This window comes from Poecile atricapillus, chromosome 2 (assembly GCF_030490865.1).
Source record: "Poecile atricapillus isolate bPoeAtr1 chromosome 2, bPoeAtr1.hap1, whole genome shotgun sequence".
In the NCBI taxonomy this organism is placed as follows: Eukaryota; Metazoa; Chordata; class Aves; order Passeriformes; family Paridae; genus Poecile; species Poecile atricapillus.
This window is the reverse complement of record NC_081250.1, coordinates 105,068,960-105,091,551: the sequence shown is the minus strand read 5'-3', so window position 1 is coordinate 105,091,551 and position 22,592 is coordinate 105,068,960. Positions and strand designations below refer to the sequence as shown.

Below are 22,592 nucleotides of genomic sequence, written 5' to 3'. Positions count from 1 at the left end.
TATTTTCCTGCTCATTAGAGATTTCAAGACTAAAAGGAGCATTTAGTTTCTCTGAAGTATTAAATCACAATATATTTAGTTCTTTAAATCTTTAAGACACCAATATTTACAAGTATTTTTGCAAAATCATGCAAAAATATGCATATGCATAATAAATACCCTAGAATGGGACAGTTTTGTGCTAAGCACTGACAGGCATCTACCACAACTTGGGCAACATGTGCACTGTGATTAATACTATTTTATTGTTCCAATTATTTAATGTTACAAAAAAATTCCACATGGTTTAAATTATTAATACAATATTAGGCCTTCACAAAAGAAAAAAAAGTATTACAAAGTGTATCAGAAACAATATCACTGTATTTACAGAGTAGTGCCCTATTGATAAAGGTTACGATGTATATATTTTTTCTGTCAGTTCTGTTATGATTTAAGAAATAAACAATAGCATTTAGGAAATAAATGTAGTGTATTTGTAGTTCCTGCAGTGTTTGCTGCCACATTATCTTGCTGAATTGTTTGCTATACTCCTCTGGTTCCTCTTCAATAGCTTACAGGAAAATGTTTCTTCCCACAGTACATTACTACTGAATTCTTTATTCGAAATAAGAAAAAAAAAAAAAAAAAAGGAAAAAAGGCACTGTTCAGTCCACAGATAAATCTTCAGACAGGAACACACCTACTATTAACTTGCTCTTTTATAGTTGCTGGCAGTTCATTTGCTCTTTGCGTCTCAGTTTTCCCCTCTTTTGCCTCTGGTATCTAAAGCAACATGATAATAAAGAATATATTGACACTTTAAGCATTTTAAACCAATCCAAATGAAAAACAGTTACCAAAACAGTACATAAACTAAATTAAGTCTCAGAATCACCCATTCTACATAATATTTTCTAGAAGTTATTTAACAAAAGGATGCTTATGAAGAAATTATCTATTAAAGCTTTTTATTATTTCAGGAAAAAAAAATTCTGTGTGCCAGGAATTGAGATTTGCTACTTTAACATGATGAATTTATGATCAAAGGAGCTGTCAAGCTTCAAGCTTATGAATAGTTTTTTTGGTGGGGAAGGCACCATACTCAAAATTTAGAAAGCTTAATTTAGTCTAAAATGGGGTGTCTCAGCTTAACAATTATGCAGCGTAGCACCTACTTAATTATTTGTGTGTACATTCCTAAAACATACTGCAGTGACTGAAGAGTAGCTCTGATAACTGCTTATGGCTTAGAAGAAAGGATGTTAAGAATAATGTGCTACAGGTGGATACAATAAATTTTGTTGAAACAACTAATAACACCAGACAAGGATGGAGTATTTGAGGCTAAATTAACAGATGCAGCTAACAGCTACTGCAACATCAGCTGGCCGTCACTGACACTGAGCTAGCTATATGACCTTGTGTTTTGAGGTACTTCTGACAAATAACAATTTTTTCATCTTTTAACAGCTAAGGGGGGGGGGAAAAAAAATCAAAGTAGGTCTCAGTCACCTGCTTAGTCATGCTTTCTTTCTTGCGCCAGAACCACCACCTTCCAGACTTCTTTGGCATCTTTTCTTTGACCCAAGACTCAACCGTAGCCTGAAAAATCAGATATGTTTTTACTTAGTATAGAAAAAGAGATAATCAGGTGTTACTATAGACAAAATTTTCAAAGAAAGTATGCATTTATCTATTTACCTTAGGCAAACTCTTCTGAAACACCTGCAAACTCAGAATCATCGGAGCAGCCAATGCCCAGTTATAATACCTGTTTTAAAACACATTATTGGTAAGTTATTACAAAATTTGTCTGATGATCAATAAACATCAGCATGAAAAACTTGCCTTTGTGTTGATGAAAATATGCATTTGCTGCCAACCACTATCACTAACATTTTCTGCAAGCAGTCATTTTAATATATACAATTCAACATCAGAGGCAATTACAGAAAAAAAAAATCTCACTTAAGCTAAAGCTAAATTTAATGCAAATCTTTGGTTAAAACAGATTCACACACAAACTGCAGTGGAAGCTGAGAAACGTGCTCACTTCAGAGACCAGATTTGAAATGGGATTTTCTATGACCTAATTACATGACACAGAGAATTTACCTGTTATAAATCCGTATTACCAAATTAGGATTGTCTATGAGTCCAGGGTTTTCAGCAAATTCATGATAAGTAATAATATGTTCCATGAATTTTTCTGCAATAGAAAGAGATTTTAATTAGGAAGTAGTAATATAAAATCCCAAGATGTCTGATGAGTGCATCTAGGAAAACCCTTTCTGTCATTTCAGAGTCTGCTGATCTTGCAGCATCATTGAAGATGTGCTAATTGAGGCCTACCTGTCAAGGCTACCTGTGACTGCCTCCTCCCTAAAGAAAAAGGCTTGGACTAATTCAACATCACAGTAAAGAGCACTAAGAAATTAGAAGAGGAAGGACAGATAAGGAAGAACTAATTCAGTTCAAAAGCTGGAAAAAAGAAAGCCATTCCTGTCAAGGCAAGTTTTCTTCAAAAATTATGACGGTGGGTTAGGGGCCTACAAACTACACTAGAAGAAGAGGGGGAAGGGTGATGTCAGCTTTTCAGGTTTGAAAAACTACTACTATCACTAACTAGCATTTTCACAACTATTATCTATACATGTTCGCAGAAATCCATAGTGTAAGACCCCTGCAATCAAGGCATCCTTTTTTCCCATCAAATGCAGTATTACTAAGATGCTACCACAAGAACAGTCCTGAGTCTTTATTAATAAGCACCTAACTTTCACTTAAGGTATCAGAGGCTGGATGACCATTTAAAAAAGTAATATTCAAATACTACGGTACATGTCCATGAAAAGCTTATGCTCCTAAAAGCTCCCTCAAAACTACATACCACTTCAATAGTAAATAGACTAGAAGAGAGAAAAATCAGCTAGTAAAAATCTAGATGTTAACAATCATTTAGGATAGAAGTAGAGCAGAAAACATAGTCCAACACAAAGGGGTTTTCTTATCACTCAAAAAAAAACTGAAAAAGAAGAAACACTACCAGGCAATTGGAAAGAAGATGAGTTGTTAAGATTTATATAAGACTAAGTAAGGACTGGCAACCAGAAATTGATGTAGTCGGTTAGGTAAATAATATATAGTACAAAAAAGGAGACAGAAAGCTTCTCAAGACATCAAGTGTTCTTAATCAATATGAAGTTCAATTCAGCTATCTCTGCTTGGAAAATACTTGACAATTTTAGAAAAATGAAAGATTTTCTATCCCCTTTTCTCAATGGGAACATAGTAATAAGGCAAAGTTTTTTAAGGAGTAAATTAGAGCATTCAAACTACTTCACTTGTTTAGGTACCTGAACTCTATTCCTCTTTATGCTTTAGTCTTTCACATACCTTTAGAAATCTCTCCATTTTCATTGAGACCTCCACAAAGTGAAAGTGTAACATCAGGCAAGTCCATAGCAGAATCAGACATGCACTCTGTACCACTATCAGCAGCAGCACTTCCCACTGACTGAGGCGACTGGGAACCAGAGAGGGTATCTGACTCTGTCCACTGCCTGAAGCCAGGATCAGAATCACTAAAGGAAAGTGAAAAGTATTTTACTTGCAAAAAAATAAACAGATCTTACGTTACAGAACACACTATATGATTACTCCCCCCAAAAAATTTTGCTTTTGTGTTTTTACAACACCATTTCACAACCTAAGTTTAAAACCAACCTAACAAAAAACCCAGGGAAACACACCCACACCAACCCTTCATAATATTGGCAGATTGTTTCCAGTTCTCCTAGTGTTCCCCTAAATTGGACAATAATTTCATTACTTGCCTAAACTGGATTTAAATGAAGAAAACATCCTCTACATTCTACTTCTGCAGAATAATACTGTGCTCCTCATGCTTTACCAGAAAGTTATAAATTAAGAAAAAGGGGAAAAAGGGCACTGCTTTTAGTGTTTTTAGAACACTGTCTGTTGCAAAAGGTCCAAAAGAAAAGAAAAATGCCATTAAAAAAAAAAATCACACTGCCATTTAAGGCTAGAGTCACTAGCTTGATCCACTGAAAAGCTTACAATAAGGCTGAACAAGAGTACTGGTACAAAAGCCGCTTAAACGTACTCCCATCTATGTCTGCAGAACATACAGGTTCCACAAAGAGGAAAACTCTCAGCAGTCACCTCCCATGTGATCTTTCACTGTGTTTCTTGTCCAAGTAGAATTTTCACAATGAGGTAAGTACTGAATACTCCACAAAAGCCTAAAAACCTTTAGTCCAATTCTTTTGATCAGAACGACCACATAAATAATACATGCAATGACTCAAGTAATACACTGCAGAATTACCCAGGATTTTACAGCATTTTACTTCAAAATTACCTTTTGGGAAAGTAGAGTGCTGCAACTTCAGGTTCCAAAGCCTTTAGGTCATCCAAGTAAATATCATCAGGGCCTTGATGATGACTTCGCTTGTGCACCCCTGTTAATTTTAACAATTAAGATAACTAAGATAAAGTTACCCAGACATATTAAACACAAACAAAATCACGGAAGATTAAGACTTATTTGCATGATTTTTAAGCTCCAGAGTTTCATTATAATTTTAGTCAGATAAAATTTTCAATAGGAAAAACTGAAAAAGGCACATTTGTATTTTTTCCACTATGACCTCAATTTTGGTAGATCACATTGAGGGCAAGAATCAAGAGCTTTATTCCAAACCTTTCTTTTTTGAAGGAGAGTCAGTTTTTGCTGTTGGTTTTGCTTCTGGCAAAGGATCCATCAATATTCTGGAATGATGATCACCATCCAATGGCAACGGAACTTGCGGTTCTACAATTGCAGAAGCGAGAGAGTCTTTAACATCCATCTGCTTAAGGAGAGGATGAGTTCTTGGCTCAGGTTTCAGTACTGTACAGACAGAATCTTTCACATCATCATCGTCTTCAACTTCATCAGAGCTGAGGATGACCCTAAAATGAGTCTTCTCCGATGGAGTAATGGTAGCTGTTCTGCAATGTTCCAGCTTTTCTTTCTTACTTATCTGAAAAACAAAAGTCTAGTCAATCCTTTCACATCACCAGTTTGTTTTACTCTGTTCTAAACATTAAATTTGTACTCACAGTACAAGTTCTCATCACACAAGGAAAGCAGAAAATAACTTACACAAGTATAGTAGCATCATAAAACACATTAGCAACATAAAACGTATTAGCAAAGTACCCTGCAAAAGAATTTTCACAGGAGCTTATTTACAAGTTCAGCAAAGAAACAGGTACAGAGGAAGTGCTGCCTTGACCAAACCACAGAAAGGAAAAAACCTAAGTGTGGATTTATCAGGGCCTCTGTTAGATAACAAATTTACTCTTATCAAGGCTACAGTTCCTCTGGAATGAAACAGAACTTACTCTACAATTAAGAAAATTAATTTCATAAGTTGTTTCCTTCACGTTCTAACTAAAAATTCAAAACTTTCAGACTTTCACTGCTAGGTTTTCTGGGATTACTCTTCTGAGCAGCTTTTGAACTCAACAAAGCTGATTCTCTCTGCCTGCCACAAGGGGCTGCTACTTCCCCACTTCAGCTGTATCTGAACAATAGCAGCAGAATTCCAATCCTCTCCTAGGACAGTCTTAAATATCCCAAAACTTCAGTTACAAAGTTAGAGACAATAAAGACGTTTACCTTGGTTGACTCTGGGAATCCTCCCCACGTCCATTCCATGTGAGATTCAGATCTGAGCAAGCTCTCAGCAGGCTTAACTTCTAGCTCTGAATCACTTTTAGGGCAGACTTGCTCAGAGAAAGGGCTACCAAATCAATAAAAATAAAAAAAAAGAAAAAGAAAAAAGAAAGCCAGTGTTTAAAATGCATTAATGCATTTGTTGTGCAGCTACTGTTGGTAGAGTTTTCAACAGCTTAACAGAGCTTCAATTATTTGGCAACATGGCAAGAAGCCCAGCAGGGTTTTCAAACGGTGAGAAATTAGGTTAAAACGAAAATCACATTAAAGACATTAAAGGACTTACACAGTGATCACACTAAACAGATTCCTCCACTGCATCTACAGTGTAGAAATAACTTTCTCCTCAGCCCATGTTCCATTTTTCAAACAAGACAAGAACAAAACGAAAAAGTTTATCAAAAAGTAAGACAGAAAATATTTTAAAGCTCCTTATCTCTGTAAAAATATAGCATTTCAGCTTGCTATGTAGAGACTTGAGTAACAGAAGTCTTGCAAACATAACTCGCAAGTGCACAAAACAACATCAATTCCCAGTGCAGGGAAAAAGCCATTCAGAAGATAACTTAGGAGAGGGAAAGGAGATTACTTGAAAACTTCCTTCAGATGTTTGTTTGTACTACATGACCTTTAAAATCCATCCTATTTTTCCTACAGTGGTTATTAACCATAAATCAGAAACAGACTTCTGGAATTAACTTCAATTTACCTTTAAGCCAGAAGAGCGTCCTACAAAATGTTAGAAAGAAGTGCTTTCAAAATAATTTTGCACGTAAGATCTTAAGAGATGAAACACAAGGTTTTGTTTACCTTTCCTTCAGTAGGGCAATTATATTGCATATTATAGAAATGCTGCTCTTTTTACACTTTGACATTCATTACATATTGGGTTTATATAAACAAACCTCAGTAGTTGAATTTAAACTGTAGGGATCACAACTGGACCCAGCCCTCCATATGTGGCCTGACTAGCACTTAAGAGAGGAATAATCACATCTCTCTCTCTGTCACTAATTCCCAGTTTGCCTTTGTTGCTGCAGCCATGCTCTGCTGCCTCAAGTTCAGCTTGCTGTCCCCTAGGTCAGCAAGGTTGCTCCCAACCACACAGATCCCAGTTTGTACTGGGCTCTTTGGCTGTGTCCATCCCAGTACACAACTGCACACTTGTCTTTGCACTTGTTATTTGTGACCAGTCCAGGCGCTAGACAATCTCTTTGAGGCTCTCTCTATCCCATGAAAGGCTGGGCCACGTGAACTTTTAAGGTCACTTCCAATGTGGCTTGTTCAATGATTCAAACACAAAATTTTAAAGTAACTCCCTACAGGTATTTAATTTATGGATTTTTCTTTTAATACAAAATTCCTGCAAGGATTAGTTACCTAATTCAGTACCATACATCAAACTTTCTGAAGGTTTGAGGAACTCAGGTTTTGTAGCATCATACAGGACTAAACTGTGATCACAATTCAAACTGCCAAAGTAGACATTACACAGATCACAATCCAGACAGTAAGAATCCCTCACACTGCTCTGAGAGGACACCTCAAAAATCCAAGATATCAGGACATTTAAACATCTCTACAATGGTGAGTTGTCATCACCATTGACTTTCAGCCTTCATCACCCATGGACACAAAAAGAAAACTGGTATTTTCCCCCTTAGTTCTCCATTAACAATGGCATGCAAGAATCGCATTTTCTGTATTGTTAGAAGGGCTTGTTTAAAGTGACACACTGATGAAAATAAACTTACACCTTTGTTTTCAGGAAGAATATGAACTAACCTTCCCTGCATGTCAAATAATTTATTCCACCTACACCACAAGTCAACTGGAAGCCATGCACAATATTAACCTGTATCTAATAATAAGCCTAATTCTTAATATTCAGCAGTTCCTGCAAAGTATCAAATATTTCAAGGCTTTGGGACCCTAAGTCTGTCCTACTTCCCCCAAGGTATGTTTTTCACTGTCACTCTCAGGCAGAAGTGTTTAGCTAAAAGGCCCATGCTTATAATAGTGACCTACTCATGCCAACATTGCCTGTTAAAACAGGAAGGATACTGATGGCATCAGGTATCACATTGTTAATGGTTATGCTTTCCCTCTTATAATACTGGGTAGGACAAACTGAAGTGTCCTCATGGAAAGGACTTGTGCTATTTCCCCCTTGAGCTCCCTGAAAGGGTTCTGAAGAGCAAGACAACCAACTGAACTGCAAGTTACTTAGCTTTTTCAGATCTCCAAAAAGGAGGTTATTAAAACCTCCCATTTCTCTTCCTCTGTATGACAGCTACATGATAAAATCTTTATTTGATGGCTTAGGAGAAGTAATTTAGAGCAAAATTTCTCTTCTCCTACCTAGACGGCTTGTGTCAGAGAATCCCTGACCCAAAGTCCTCCCCAAAGGCAAAAAGGAAAATTGCCAATTTCTCTGCTGAACTGCAATCTGGACTGGGTAGTTTTTGTTAAAAAAACAACCCCAGAACAGTGAAAAGTCTACATACCTCACAAGGCACAAACAAGTTATTACAGCAGACTGGCCCCATAACACATAAATGAGAAGAGATGCATGAATTATCTCTCCCAGATGTAACCTGTTAGTCTATGCTAGCTCAGAGTTTTATAAACTGAAAATGAGTATCAGCCTCCATGCTACAGTCATCTAGGTGATATAATCCATACAGCAATGTGTCAGGCCTTAGGGTCAAACACTGTGACTGCTTTTCAGTCACAAACCACAAACCTTTGGGGAACATTTGAAGACTAGATCTCATTAAGTGTAATTGAGGATGTGGCTGTGAGCCCAAAACATAAAAAGGAATAATAATGGGATATCCTGTCCAACTGCTTCTGTTCATTAACAAACCACGCACGGGGGGAATTAGCAGGCACCAAGCATGGTGTGGTACATTCTGACTCCACTGAGGCCACAGCCCTGCAAACACCTGAAGCAGAGAGATCATACACACTTCAAAAAAATACTGGCTGAAGGTTGAACTCTTCCATTCTGCACCACCTATTGATGCAGAAGAACAGGTAACTGTGCACTGAGCAGGTAACAAGCAACAATGGCCATCATGGAAGGCTGACCAGTAATCCTCACTGACCTTGTGAATGCACCTGCTATGAGGCAGGTTCCTCCATCAAACTGAAAAACAGTAGAACTAGACACTTGCCAAAGAGTTCAGATGAATCAAGATATTACCTGACATATGAGACATATATGCCCTCTTCTGTATGTCCAAGGTTCAAGTAAAGTACAAAATTTACCTCAAATTTACCACATATGCACAAAGTGATTTCTTATGCATATAGAGATTGAGGTTAGAGTGGTGAAATCCAAGTGTGAGCCTTGAAAAATCTACACACTGAATGCAATAAGAATAGCATGAACATCAGAAAACAAAGAATGTACTTGAATGTACATACAGAAGTGCCCTGGTCACTGAAAACTGACTGACAAGCTGCCATTTTTGAGAATCCGGTCAACTGATGATGATCTTGGTATCTCTGGACAACGAAAGGTATCAGAACTCCAGAATCCCCCATTCTGAAGTGGAATGTAATTCAACTTTAGGAACTAGCTTTACCTGGAGCAATTTGGATTACTTCACACAGTAAAATGTACCTTAACATACTCATCACTTTTGCGTTCTGGCAGATCAAGTATTGCTTATGCTAGGGTGAATCATAGGGAACATACATAGTTTTTCACACCCTTCTCAGCTTGAGGGAATCTTATTAACTCTATTTCCTCTCTTTAACAGTGAAATAATATATTTTGTAAAGTTCCCAGAGTTTCAAATTAGTTTCAAGTGTTGCATTTGATATCACAGAAGCTGGGCAAGTTTGATAGTTTTACAGATCAGCAGGAAAATAAATAAAAAGGCATAGTAATTATTTTTTTATAATTACTCATCATTATACAAGATGATATTACAAAGTGACTTACTTCTCTAGAGGAGACCAGTCTCCATCAGATAAGGGGTAATGGTCCTTCGAATGATAAATCAAAGATTCTTTTTGTTCTTCACCCTTTGGTGATGAATTTGAGGATCCTCTGTGGAGACACATAAGATTAAGTCAGCTATAAGAAATCTGTGTTACTAATTCAGTAAAAGAAACTACAGAGATGTTATTAAAAAAAAATCTAAGCGTAAAAGTAAGGAGTGTATAGCTTAAAGGATTTGTTGTTTGCAAGACATCTTTATGTAACTTTAAAAGTATTTAAAAACTATTATTAATACTTGAAAATATTGCAAATTTAAAAATCTACTACTGGAAGTTAGTACTGAAGAAATCACAATAGTATAAATGATACTACTCTACATGAGTAACAGTTAGTGATTTTACTCTACACAGGCAGACAATATTAACAAAACACGAAGATGAACATATATTTTTACATAGTAAACTTTACTATGTGAATTTTACAGTCACTGGAAAAGTTCAACTAGTAAGGTTAGTTTTGACAATGTACATTTGACAAATTAAAACAGTAAGAAACTGGTAGGTATTGGCATCACAATTTACCCAAGAGCTTAACAGATTACCATCAACTACAAAAAGGAGATAAAATAATGCACTTTTCTAAACAGTGGGATTTATTTTGGACTGGGAAGTCTATTCAATATCTACATCAAAGACCCAAATCCAACCTACAGTAAGACCCACTAAACAGGCATAGACCCTACCGTACACAGAAGTTCCCTTGAACTATTACCATCATAAAGTACTTCAGATCTTTTTACAGCTTTCTGAATTTAACTGAATAAACACCTATGCTCAGGATACAACTAACTTGTCCGAGGTTAGATCAAGGGTATCACAGCTGTACAGCAGATAAGAATACAAGGAAAACATGCCTGGAACTTGAGTGCAAAATGCAATAGAAATTATTTTAAGCCATTATTATGAAAGAAGAAACTATTTTTATTCTAGTACACAGTTGCACTAGATTTGCTTTGGAATGCTAACACTCATTTCTCTAATGGATGGAGGAAAGAAAAGATTTTGCTATTATCCAATGTGTAAATATTTAGAATTTGCATGCCTAGTCTATTAGACACTAAGCACTACGTAGTTACACTAAGTAGTTACAAATCTACCTCATTTGCAAGTCTTTCATTTGGAAGACAGTCTAGGTTATGGTAAATGCTGAACTCTAAAAATGTCTTTTCAGCTCTACTTATTCTCCAGTATCTTAGGAAACCTGATGATGCTGAATGACTTAAGATGAGAAATGCACAGACTGTACATCCTTTGTATTCATAAACTAAGTGTGACAAAAATATGTTCCACACTATTGTTGTCAGCAGTACTAAGTATCTCCAAAAGAGGAAAAAAAGTATGATTGTACAACTAAGTAAATACAAAAAATATATTAAAGAGGTCCTCAGTACCTTTACTTCAGTGGGGAAGGAGGCAAGATGACACATGGGTGGTACTGAACACATTTTATTCACTGGAAATTAGCAACAAAAAGGGTACATATAAAGGATGAAAAAAACCACATTTGACTGATAAGTGGATAAACACTGAAGTTAAAAATCTAAATTCAGTCAAAGATTATTGAAAATACAAGGGGAAAATCAGCATGCATTAACTTGTAACTTCAAGTTGCACTGTCAACTCTAAGCTATTTATTTTGCAATGTTTACAAACAGTACTGCCACTTCTTCTCACTGTTGTCCACTTCACCTACAGTCTAAACAAATATATAAGATTTCAGAGACAGAGAACCACTTCAACCCTTTAAAACTCTAAGCAATGGAGAAATAATGCCCTCTATTTCTGAGTTGTACGCACTGTAATCTCAGTCTTTCTGTTATTATCTTATATAAGTCTAGCACTACTAACATATCTATATCACAGAAATTGAAATGACGAAGGACATATTTTGAAAAAAGCTGATAAACACTTGGTAATAGATTTTTCCCAAGAAACATGAAACATCTTGTTTTCTGCTGTATAAAAAACCAAAGAGATAAGACATTACATACTGGCACCTGTGACTGAATTTTTGACCTTCCTGTTAAAACATCAGCCCCCCTTTTCCTTTCCTAGTTTCACTTTGAAATTTGAATCTATGCCTAAGAACAGTTAAGTTTCTAATTTCTTATCTTTCTTCTTCCTTTCCAGAGCCTTGCATTTATAACTAAAAAAAAACAACCAAAAAAACAACCAACCAAACCACCACAATCTTAAATCTACTGATTCCACCTCACATCCCCAGAGGGTTTGAAAAGAAAACTTACAAACATTTTTTCACAACCGTATCTTTAGCTGCAAACTACATGCCTATTTGCAAGGCATTTTATTTCCTGTCCTGGTAGCCCACTGAAATGAGTGTATATAAACTTGACTAACTGACAGAGCCACAAACCTAATATATTTGGGTCTTGACCATTACAATGTTTCTTGGTTTCAGTCCTCCATTTACTTGCTCTTCACAAGAAAACACCATTCTTTTACAAAATCATCTTTTCACTTTATTACATCCTGCCTGATACTGTATTTCTACTACTGTTTCTGCTTATGCATGTTAAAAAAAAAAAAAGTTTAGAAATAAAAAGCCTTGCCAAATTTTCATTCTAAAGGGTAGAAAAAATAAAACCAGAGTAAATTTGATGAAAACACTGTTCAACTATGACTAAGCATTCAACATCCTAATCCGACACATCATTTTTTTGTAAACCTCTAGTCAAAATAAGATAATTGCTGGAATAACAATTTGAATCCTAAATACTGGATGAAAGCAGCCATTATTAACATGACACTCCTCAATACTTCATACATTGGTAATAACATGTTAGATAAAGAATAAACAATTATTGGGTTATATTTTCTCTCCTCCTGTACTTGACAGTAATTTTTATTCTGGACGGTTTTACTATGACCAAAGTTTATTGTTGCCTTAACTGCATGCTAAAGACTGAGCAAAGGTCTTCCTTTTTTTTGAACTGTAAAAAAGATAAAAATTTCAAACCAAACAAAATGCCAAGACTTAAACAGAGCAGTGAATATCTAAATGACAATTCAATAAATATGATACTAATAAAATAAGGCAAATTAACTAAGAAAGCCACAGACACTCTAAAAAACACTTTAAAATCCAGATTTTGTTTGCTGTGTTTTACTGGTCAAAGGTATGAGAACAGATTCATGTTTTTCTGTTACACTAACATTTTTTTCTGGTACTTACTAAATTTGAGACTCCTTTGAAGATCCATACTGAAGGAGTTTTTTTCAGGTATATTTTATTCTCTTACACCAAAACCTTCTTGCAATTCCCAGACCTGATCTTGAATTTTTTCCACCATTATTACATTTAACAACAACACTGTCCAGTGAAGCACTCCACTTTCTTTGAAAACCAAGTCCCGATGAGTAGGCTTTTCCTGGATTTGAAGCATTTATATGCTTGATAACTTTCAGCTATAATTTTTCCTGTTACCCTACAGACCTCTTCAGCTTATTAGTACGTGCTACCACTTTAGCACAAGCTTCACTTTACTAAGGAATTTATCCACTTCAAAATACAGGATTGATTTTTTTGCCTCCTTTCTTTTTACCCCCTCCTCTTTACACACGTATAAATACTCTTTACTAACATGAAGGCACATTCATTTATATACTTTTCAGTTGCCAAAAATAAACTTCAGGTTACAGAGAAGCCAAATTCAGATGTGGTGTGCTACAGGCATTCCACACTGCATTCTAGAGGCTACCAAACGCAGCAAAAGATCACTCTGCCTCATCAGAGAAATTAGACTGAAACTTTCTCAGTCACACAGCAGATCATAACAACACTTCTTCACCAGAATGGGCTTAACTGCATTCATGCTCATAAAAAAATGGGCCCAGCTTCAAGGCAAATCTGTGAAGATTTAGAAGATACCTGCTTGGAGTTTTGTTTGCCTGAGGAAAGGCCTAGGCAGAGCCTACCAAAACTTGTGCAGTACTTGCATGGAGGAAATGAACAAGTCGCCTTTTAAATGTTTGGTGATAACAATGAAAACAGCAACAATCAAAGAGCTTACCTCAGGGGCTGTACACTTTTCTCATCATCTGAGCTTATTTCCATTTCAAAAATCTCTTCAGTCCCAGCAGAAGAGATCTGATCTTCCTTCCTACTATCTTGTTTGTATTTCTTTCTTCTTCTTTTTTTCTTTTTCACAGAACCTGGGGTGAATACAGTCTCTGTTTCTCCAGAGTGTGGAATTTCTGAGTTTGTACATGTCCTCTCATTTTCACCTGATTTCAAATGATTGTCAGTATCTTTAAAAAACTGATCTTCAGTGGGTATTGGAGATGTTGCCAAATAAGCAGGAACCTTTTCCTAGGGGGAAAAAAAAAAAAAAAAGAAAAAGTTTATATTTTCCTCTGTTTTGTGCACACAAGGTAGCTGTCATCTACAGATTAACCCTTGTACCTATATTTAGACACAAAGCCATACAGATGCCCAATGGTATGAAGCTGATATATCGAGAAAGGAACCAAGTTCACCAAGAGTGATTACAAGAAGTTCAGAAAAATGCATGTTAGTATTCTTACAGTTTTCAGACACAAACAATTGATTTTGCCAGCAAAGCAAATACCCAGTCAGTGGAATGTTTTTGAAGTTATCTGCCCTGAGCACGCCTGTTCCATGCTTATTAAATGTGCTAATAAAAAAAGGCCAATTAAATCCACTGCTGTTTATTTTGAAACAGATTCATGGGAAGGTACAGGTTGAAAGGGACATCTGGACACCATCTGGTCCAATCTTGTGTTGAAAGCAGGGCCTTGGGTTAGGTTATGCAGGGGCTTGTCAAGCCAAAGGTTGAGTATTTCTGGTGAGGGAGTCTAACACTTCTCCAGGCAACCTGCTCCTGTGTTGTACTGCTTTTGTATGGAAGGATTTTCCTTGCATCTAGCTGATATTTTCCCCATGCATTTGCCCCATCTTATGACTAGACAGCTTTGTGAAGTGTCTCTGTCTGTTCTCTAACTACCTAGTAGGTACTGCAAGACTGTGGTTAGATTCCCCTGAATCTTCTCTAGGCTTAACAAGTTTCAGTAACTGTTTTTTCTATTTGAATTTCTCCAGGCCTCCACCAGGCTCTCTCCAATTTTCCATGTCTCTCCTGAACGGGAAGGCCAGAACTGTGTTCCAGATTTGATTTAACATACACCATGCTGAGCAGGACAACCCCACATTCCTTCACGTGCTGGTTGTGCTACTGCTGATGCTATCTGGGATGCACTTGCCTTCACTGCAGCTAGGGCATGCTGCTGGCCAGGTGATGCAGAAATCCACTTCATCCAGTCAGATGCCAGCCTGCACTGTTGTGTGTGCCAGCCTGCCCTTCCAACCTTTATGTGAGACTGCATGTGCATCTTGGTTAAACCTTGCCGTGAATCTTGTTGGTCCAGTCTCCCAGCCTGCCAAGCTGGCTCTCTGTGGTGGCTCTTCTTCTGACCTGTCTACCTCTCCTCTCAGTTCAGTGTTACCCAAAAAATTGGTGAAGATGCCTTCAGTCATGACATACATAATGTCAGACATTATTTATGTAAAGTATCTTTCAAAAAGAAAAAGTCAACTATAATTTACTCACCTTGAAACCAACATACAACCAACCAACCCTCAAGTAATTACAACACACTGGCCTTTGAAGGAAAAGCTTTAGCTATGGACTGAGGTTTATGTACATTCCACCAAGAAAATACACTGACACCTAGTCTAAAAGAATCACACTGTGAAGGGACAAACACTTGGTGGAAAAAAAGCACAAGGCAATAGAATTTGCATAGTGAAGAGAAAGTTATGGAGCTCAATTTCATGGTAGCAAATAGAAGTAATTACAAGACGTCTGTTATTTTACTGGACTCTTGTGCAGAAGGTTAGCCAGGAACATGGATGAGACACAGGCAGAGCACTGATACTACTTCTGATGTGCTCAAAGTCTTATCTGCTACTTAATGTTAAATTCAAATTTTCATTGTATTAAGAGTTAGAGAACAAATTTTGTTCCACTGGCTGTAGAGTGAAGCACAGAAAGGAGAACAAAACACAGCCTTATACAACATTGATGACAGCATTGTTAAAAATGTTGAAACCAAACGCTAGCACCTGAACTGAAGTTAATGTTCTGCACAATTAATGACAAGTAACCAAGAATAATAAAATAAATAAAAAATTAAAAACATTCAGAAAAAGTTAAAACTGGCTGAAAAAGATGTGAAAAATGCCAAGACTAATCCCTTTAAGGACCTTTCTGAATCCCCTCAAAAGGAAAAAATTTAAAAAAAAGAAATCAATAAGAAGTTTATGATTGATCCCTTAAGCATAGCTTCAAGAGGCAAAGATGTTGATCAGTTGCAGAGAAAAAAAAATGCCTACAAGCAGTAAAAATAACCCAGTTTTGCTTTGTAGCAAACTTCATCTATATATTCAGCATGAATTACCAGCTCTCAAGAACACATTATACTCAGATAAGGCACTCTTGTTACAAATCAAAATGTATTATGCAAGTGCAATAGCTCCCTTTAAACACTGTACTGGGGACAAAGGCACTGGTTATCACCATTGCTTTCCAAAAGTCATGAGACTGATCAGTTCCCATCAATGTCTGACACAGCCTAGATCTGTAAAAAATTGCTTCCAGTTTTCATTTTAGTCATGGTGTATGCTGACACAGAACCCAACCTTGCTTTTGCTTAGGTGTTACGAGTCCCTACCCCAAGTTTATTTGAGGTCTTAATGCTTATGGTTTCCTTCCACTTTAAACTGTATTTAAATCAATATTCAATTTCAATATGAGAGCTTCCTTTGATCCCCCAGAATAAACAAGTAGCACCCTAAACTAAAAACTGGATCAATCTGATTTTTGAAAGACTGATTCCTAATAACAACAAGAAATTAACACTTTATCTTTTACTTCTCTGTGACAAATTTTTTTCTTCTCTTTTCTGAGTATTTTTCACTAAATCTTTTGGAACCTTGTATTTAGAACTTCTTTCCTTTAGACTTGCTGAAAAATGCCAACAGACTCAAAAGCAATCAAAAGCAATGCTCAGGACTGACCAATACCATGATTACATAGCTCCCATATCCTAAGGAAATCAGAGTAAAAATGAACCATTATTCCTGTTTTCCAGAGGCTCATTAGCTTCCAGCTGCAAAAGATTCTTGGGAAATAAATTCTCAAGTCAAAGAAGTTACTGTTACCTGGTGAAAGTTTCATAAATAAAATTGTGAATGACTGGGCTAAAATTTGTAAGGCAAATTAGAAATATGTCCAAAAAACAGACTATCTTTATTAGTAGAGGCACAAGCTGTAATAACTTAAAGCAAAAATTATTGTAAGGCACTGCAATCAGTATAACTGCAGTCAACAAGAATGAGTTAATTAAACAAAAATACTTAAGCACATCTTCCAAATAATGCTTTAATTAATGAAAATAATTAGTTACTTTATTATTATTGGCAGCAAAATTGTACAAAGCATCAAGCATCTTGGCAGTATATGAAAGAGACATTAAGATTGAGTTACAGAAAATTTAGCTTTCACAGAAATGAGGACACTGACAACTCTGTATGAAGCACTTTTAACCCATGACTGTGTTATTACTACATTGTAGCCATCAAGAAGCACAAAGTCCTTACATTTTCCTCCTCGGTTTCTTGCACAAAGAAAGCTTCTCCATTGTCACCCAATTTCATATGAAGATCAACAGCATCACCATTAATTTCTATGTCAATCTGTGGAAGGAGACAATTTATTGTAAATAATTCATCACCGGGAAAGTGCTGACCTCACGGTCTACTTAGCTCTGAGAGTAAACTTTGTTTCAGTGCATAATGTTGTCCCTTTCTCCTTTCTCTTTTTGACACAAGTCTGTCATAATGGTCTTTAGTTTGTTCACCTGCAAAATACATCGTGGTGCTGGCAGAGGAGCATAATACCCACAAGAAAAATAAGAAAAACATAAACTTTATATAAAGACTGAATCTTGCTCAAACAGCTATTGATATTTCTTTATTTCATACAAGAATGACTGAGACTGTTCAAATGTTTAAATCTCAATCTGAATTGGGGTCTGGTATGAATCTGAATCCTGAACACCAGAAGTTCCACCTGGAAGCCTCCTGGAGGCAGACTTTGTCTGAAAGTGGTAAGAGACTTACCACAATTATTTCTGCAACTCAAGTTAGCATTTCAGATTTTCCTGCTCATGAGTTTATGGGGGTACGACAAAGGACCACAACCCTTCTGCAGCCATAGTGTTTTTGTGTTTTTATTGTGCTAAAAATAGGAAACATAAATTAGGTAAATAACCAAACATGCATGGGGACTATACCCAAATCCTTAAGATAACCACTTTTCTTCTTCCCCACAATAACTGATTTTGATCTGAAATTCATAAATATTTCACAATTTTTAATTTTTAAAATATTTTGTTGTACTCAGCAACATGAGTTTAAAAAACCTCACCTTTTCTTTTTTCTGCTTTAGACATACAAACATCTCTAAGTTTAGTACCTATAGTACTAAGTTTAGTATCTATGGTAGCTGTGGTTAGAAACCACACTGGTTTCTGGAGATCTTAGTATATACTTGAAGTTGAAGCACAGATACACATACTCTGTGTTTCCACACATCTTGGGACTACAAATTGATCTTGGCCTCATAATGCGCCAGAGAAAAATGCATCCACAATGCAGTAACAAACACTCAACTGACTATTGAGAGAACTGTGTGAACAGTAACTCCCAGGATGGAGGAAACAAGGAGCAGCAGTCATCTACACAAGCAAAAGCTGAGAATTACACTGACAGTCTAGTACAGCAGGTACCAAGAGTAGATGTTTCTACTATTCAACAACTTTTTAGAGGTACCCAGAAGCTGAAATCCTCTCAAATTTGGTTCAGCTATTCATAAGTGTACGAAGACATTCAACAAACTTGAATTTCAGACCACTCCTGTTGTAAGTGCTTGCCTAGATGTCAGAAAAAGTACAGCTATACCACCTCTTTTGTATGCTGTTGAAAACTGTAATGTAATCTGTTAAAAAACTGTTATGGTAAATAAATTCTTTGCCATCAGCAAGCTTGACAACATAAAAACTAACAAGCTACTCACCTGTGTTAATATAACAAACATATAACTTTAATGCATGTAACTTACTATTGACCTTTCACAAAAAATGCCCTAAGTTCTCTTTCAGTTTCACTTTATTCTCTTTTTACAATCAAAATATAAAGATGGGGGTAGCTTCCTGCAATAATCATCTACTCCTTTAAAAAGCAGACTAGAATCCTGAGGGTGTATGTCCTGTTTAAATCAATTCATCTTTTGGTAGCACACCCACATGCCATACACGGTATTCCTTACTGACAGTAAAGTCCTCCTGCAACAGCTTAATTTTCAAGCCAACCCCATCCAGCTCACTCTCTTGGCATGCTTAACAAAGGCTATGGGAAGGGGATGGAATGACAATCTGCTTGGGTAGCACCATCATCCCAGAAAGGCTGGACAGGAAATTGTAACAGGTTCTCTTTCAAACATGCCCACACAGGAATGAAGCCTCAGTCTCAGTTTTCACTTGCTTGTGGATGTTAATAACTGCATTTTCTACTGCAAATCAGCCTTGAACACAGCTAACAAGGAGCAATATTTAAAATAGGTCACCAACACTTAACATATGCTCTGTTTGTCCTTCAGACATTCCAAAAAGAATTGCTTACATCAGGGATCAGTTAAAAAGCATTAAGCATTTTTTCCCAGCATACTTGGATAAGTAAATAAATAGCCCCATGTAAACATTTTGAAAATGTGAAGTCTATATATTGGTATTTGTCCTTCTGAATAGGCCCAGAGCTGTCACAGCTTTTCTTTCACAGCATTTTTGCAGAGTCCTTAGATTACCACAAGAAGTTCTGTTTTGCATCCTGTACAGCATTTACGTGCAAATGTTCTGGACCAAACCAGCCTGCTAACAGGGAATGTGGGGAGCTGGGGAAGAAAGGAAGGGAGAGGGGAAAAAAAAGGAATGCACTTGTACTCAAAACTTTGATTTGACCCACTTTCTGAACTTACCACTTTTTCTTTAGAGCGCAATACACCAAGCTTCCCAAATCGGACATGGAAAGGAGAACACTGGTATGTCCCATCCTGCTGCCGGACCACAATGACATCGATGCATCCCGAAAGGGTTGCCTGATTAATGCCTTTGTACAGCTCCTTCACAGTAACCAGGACTTGTCCTGCAAGTTGCCCCACGTAGTTCATAGTCTGAGACTAAAGGAGAGAAAGAAAGACACAAAAAAAAAAGTAAGTAAATTTAGAACACGACAGTTTTTTTGAAATGAGTTTTTAAAAAACATTCAAATAGATGTGCAATGTCATTTATCTATTACTCTATTGTAACAAGCTTTACACAAATGTTTTCAAGAATCAACAGAACTTTGAGGCAATCCTTATATTAATAAAAGTCTCCAGCGTTATAAAACCTACTCCTAATGCTTTATCAACTTGAATCTATGACTAATTAAATACTTCAAAGAAAATTTTGAAGCATGTCATTTTTAGACCTCAAAGCCTAGATTTACGTGATGCTTAATAACTCAGATAAGCCAAAAAGAAAAATTAGTTCTCTGGAGGACTGCCTGTTTAATACAACTGATCCTGTATTGAAAATGGAGATAATTGTACATAAGGATGCAAAGAAAAAAAATAAAATCTTACAAGTCAGGAAAAGGTATGTAGAACATACTGCACTTCCTTTACAGCTCTGTATTTCAAAAATGGCTGAGTCATCTTAGAGAAATCATCAAACTATGTAGTGGGAGAAAAGACATACATTAAGAAGATTATGCTATAGTTAACAGGATAAAGAGCATAGGGTCACTTATTGAAAATTCTGCCTAATTTATTAAAAATACTTAAGTAAATGAATGAATTCTGAATAACTGCAAGTTTTTCAGATGAAGAACACAATTTGAACTATGACTGCCAATAAGAAATGAAAGTCCAAAGATTTCTCAGAACATCTGAGCTTTAACAGAGAAAGGAGCGAAAACTGTGAAAATGTTATGACAGAAACCTAAGTGCAACCCTTCCACATTCTACCATCTCCTGCCTCCCACCCAGAAGTCTGCTACAAGCTCATTTCAAAACATCCAAGCAACTGCAGCTTCTGAAGTTAAGGATATTTAGGAGAACAAAGAACCACTGCCAACAAGCAAAACCCACAACACTGAACACATAAAAGAGCCTAAATTATGAAAAAAAAAATATATATTTTGGGATATTATTTATTTCTAAAAAAATCTACAATTATTTTTTTTTCCTATCTGCATTTCTATTTTTATTAGTCATTGAACAAGGTTTAGGATTTTTCTTAATATCTCTAAACAAAACTGTACTGCATTACAACAGTTCTTCCTACTGATACTGCTTTATTGTCTATATAATTTATCAGTTATTTTTCTTTTGAGCCTCCAAAGTCTTCCTTACAGTAACACAAGGTATCTCATACTCACCCAAAAGTGACCACTTTTGTGGCATCTATATACCGATATAACTGTAAACAGGCAAGTAATCTAAAACTACTTTTACACTTAACAGCAGCTATGGAAACATTTTTCTCCATCTCAGGCTTCTCATACATTACCGAATCATGTTCATATTTTTTCTAAATAACTCCTTCCTCTTCACAAGACTTACAAAGGAAGGTGGAGGGTTTACAATACAGATTTAAAAGTGTCTTGAAATTATCCACAGAATTACTATGCTAGGTAATGTGCTAGAGAATTTTTTTTCTTGTAGCCTGTTGATGAAAACAAAAAGAACAGACTGTCACTGAGTGAGTAATGAGATTAGGAGGATGGACTCCCTATCAACATTAGTCATTAATTCAATTTGATCTGTAAGTAGCTTCACATACAACTATAAAACTGATGGCTTGATAGTGAAGTAATAGCTGACTCTTGCTGAAGAGGGAAGGTCCCATTTCAACCATTCCTCCTCTGAACCCTCTTAATGGGCTGATTTAGCTCCCTGACACAGCTGGCAAAAGGCTACCATTTTTTGTTGCTGTTTGTTTCAGTGGGTTGTTAGTAAGTTAGATTAGCTCATTAAGCAGAACATGACAAACACCTGAGTCATGCGGTGCTGAGCAGCACCAGAGAGCTAAGGAAAAAAAATAAAAGAGGCAGGGAACTGAACATCAAGGAACTGTAACTCAAGACAGAGAGGTTAAAGTATCTGCTTTCCTATTGAAGCAATTAGTCTTCACCTAGCATGACAGTCATGTTTAAACTCAATCTCATATTAAAAAAAAAAAATCTTTAATGCATAATCATTATCATTCACTGTTCTGACTTGGCCACTTCCAAGAACTGTCTATGGTATCAGCTTAGAAAGAAAAGTTGATTTTGTGTCAGAAGGAGACTGCATTTGTTAAAATAAATGTTTGACACAATCAGGAATAAAAGTCTTTAATAGGCTCTCCACTCCATATATTTCTCAGGACTTGAGAAGCGGGCAGTAGTAAGAAATTCTCTGTGACTTAAGCAATGACTTCTGAAAAGATAAAAATTTCACACCTTCTGCTAAAAACTGACTTCAGATGATAAATAATCTAGTTTTTCCTCACACACATGCTAACTTGACCATAGAAATTCACCACACAAATCACACAAGACCAAAGCATTCACCCATTTTACGTATATTCCTGTTTTTTTGTAGCAAGAATATCCTGTAGTAATGTTATCTCTTCTATGGGTATCGGTTTCATTTCTGTAGCTCACAGCACAGCCACTTTTATGAACATACATACTCTGAATAACCTCTTAAATTTGAAAGTTCATAGC

At 36.3% G+C, this 22,592-nt stretch overlaps 1 protein-coding gene across 5 annotated transcripts in view; it reads right to left on the bottom strand.

Moving 5' to 3' along the window:
* The window catches only part of LPIN2 (lipin 2), a 43,835-nt gene that overhangs the window by 9,885 nt on the left and 11,358 nt on the right, over positions 1-22,592 (bottom strand). For all 5 annotated transcript variants that reach the window (XM_058832231.1, XM_058832230.1, XM_058832228.1 and 2 more), the window contains 12 exons: positions 19,816-20,016; positions 17,382-17,477; positions 13,774-14,072; positions 9,684-9,791; positions 5,672-5,795; positions 4,709-5,030; positions 4,367-4,466; positions 3,379-3,566; positions 2,098-2,191; positions 1,684-1,753; positions 1,495-1,584; positions 683-765 (listed from right to left, as the gene is read on the bottom strand). In XM_058832231.1, the coding sequence (XP_058688214.1) occupies positions 683-765; positions 1,495-1,584; positions 1,684-1,753; positions 2,098-2,191; positions 3,379-3,566; positions 4,367-4,466; positions 4,709-5,030; positions 5,672-5,795; positions 9,684-9,791; positions 13,774-14,072; positions 17,382-17,477; positions 19,816-20,007 (1,766 nt within the window). In that variant the 5' untranslated portion in view covers positions 20,008-20,016. The remainder of the gene's footprint in view (positions 1-682; positions 766-1,494; positions 1,585-1,683; positions 1,754-2,097; positions 2,192-3,378; positions 3,567-4,366; positions 4,467-4,708; positions 5,031-5,671; positions 5,796-9,683; positions 9,792-13,773; positions 14,073-17,381; positions 17,478-19,815; positions 20,017-22,592) is intronic.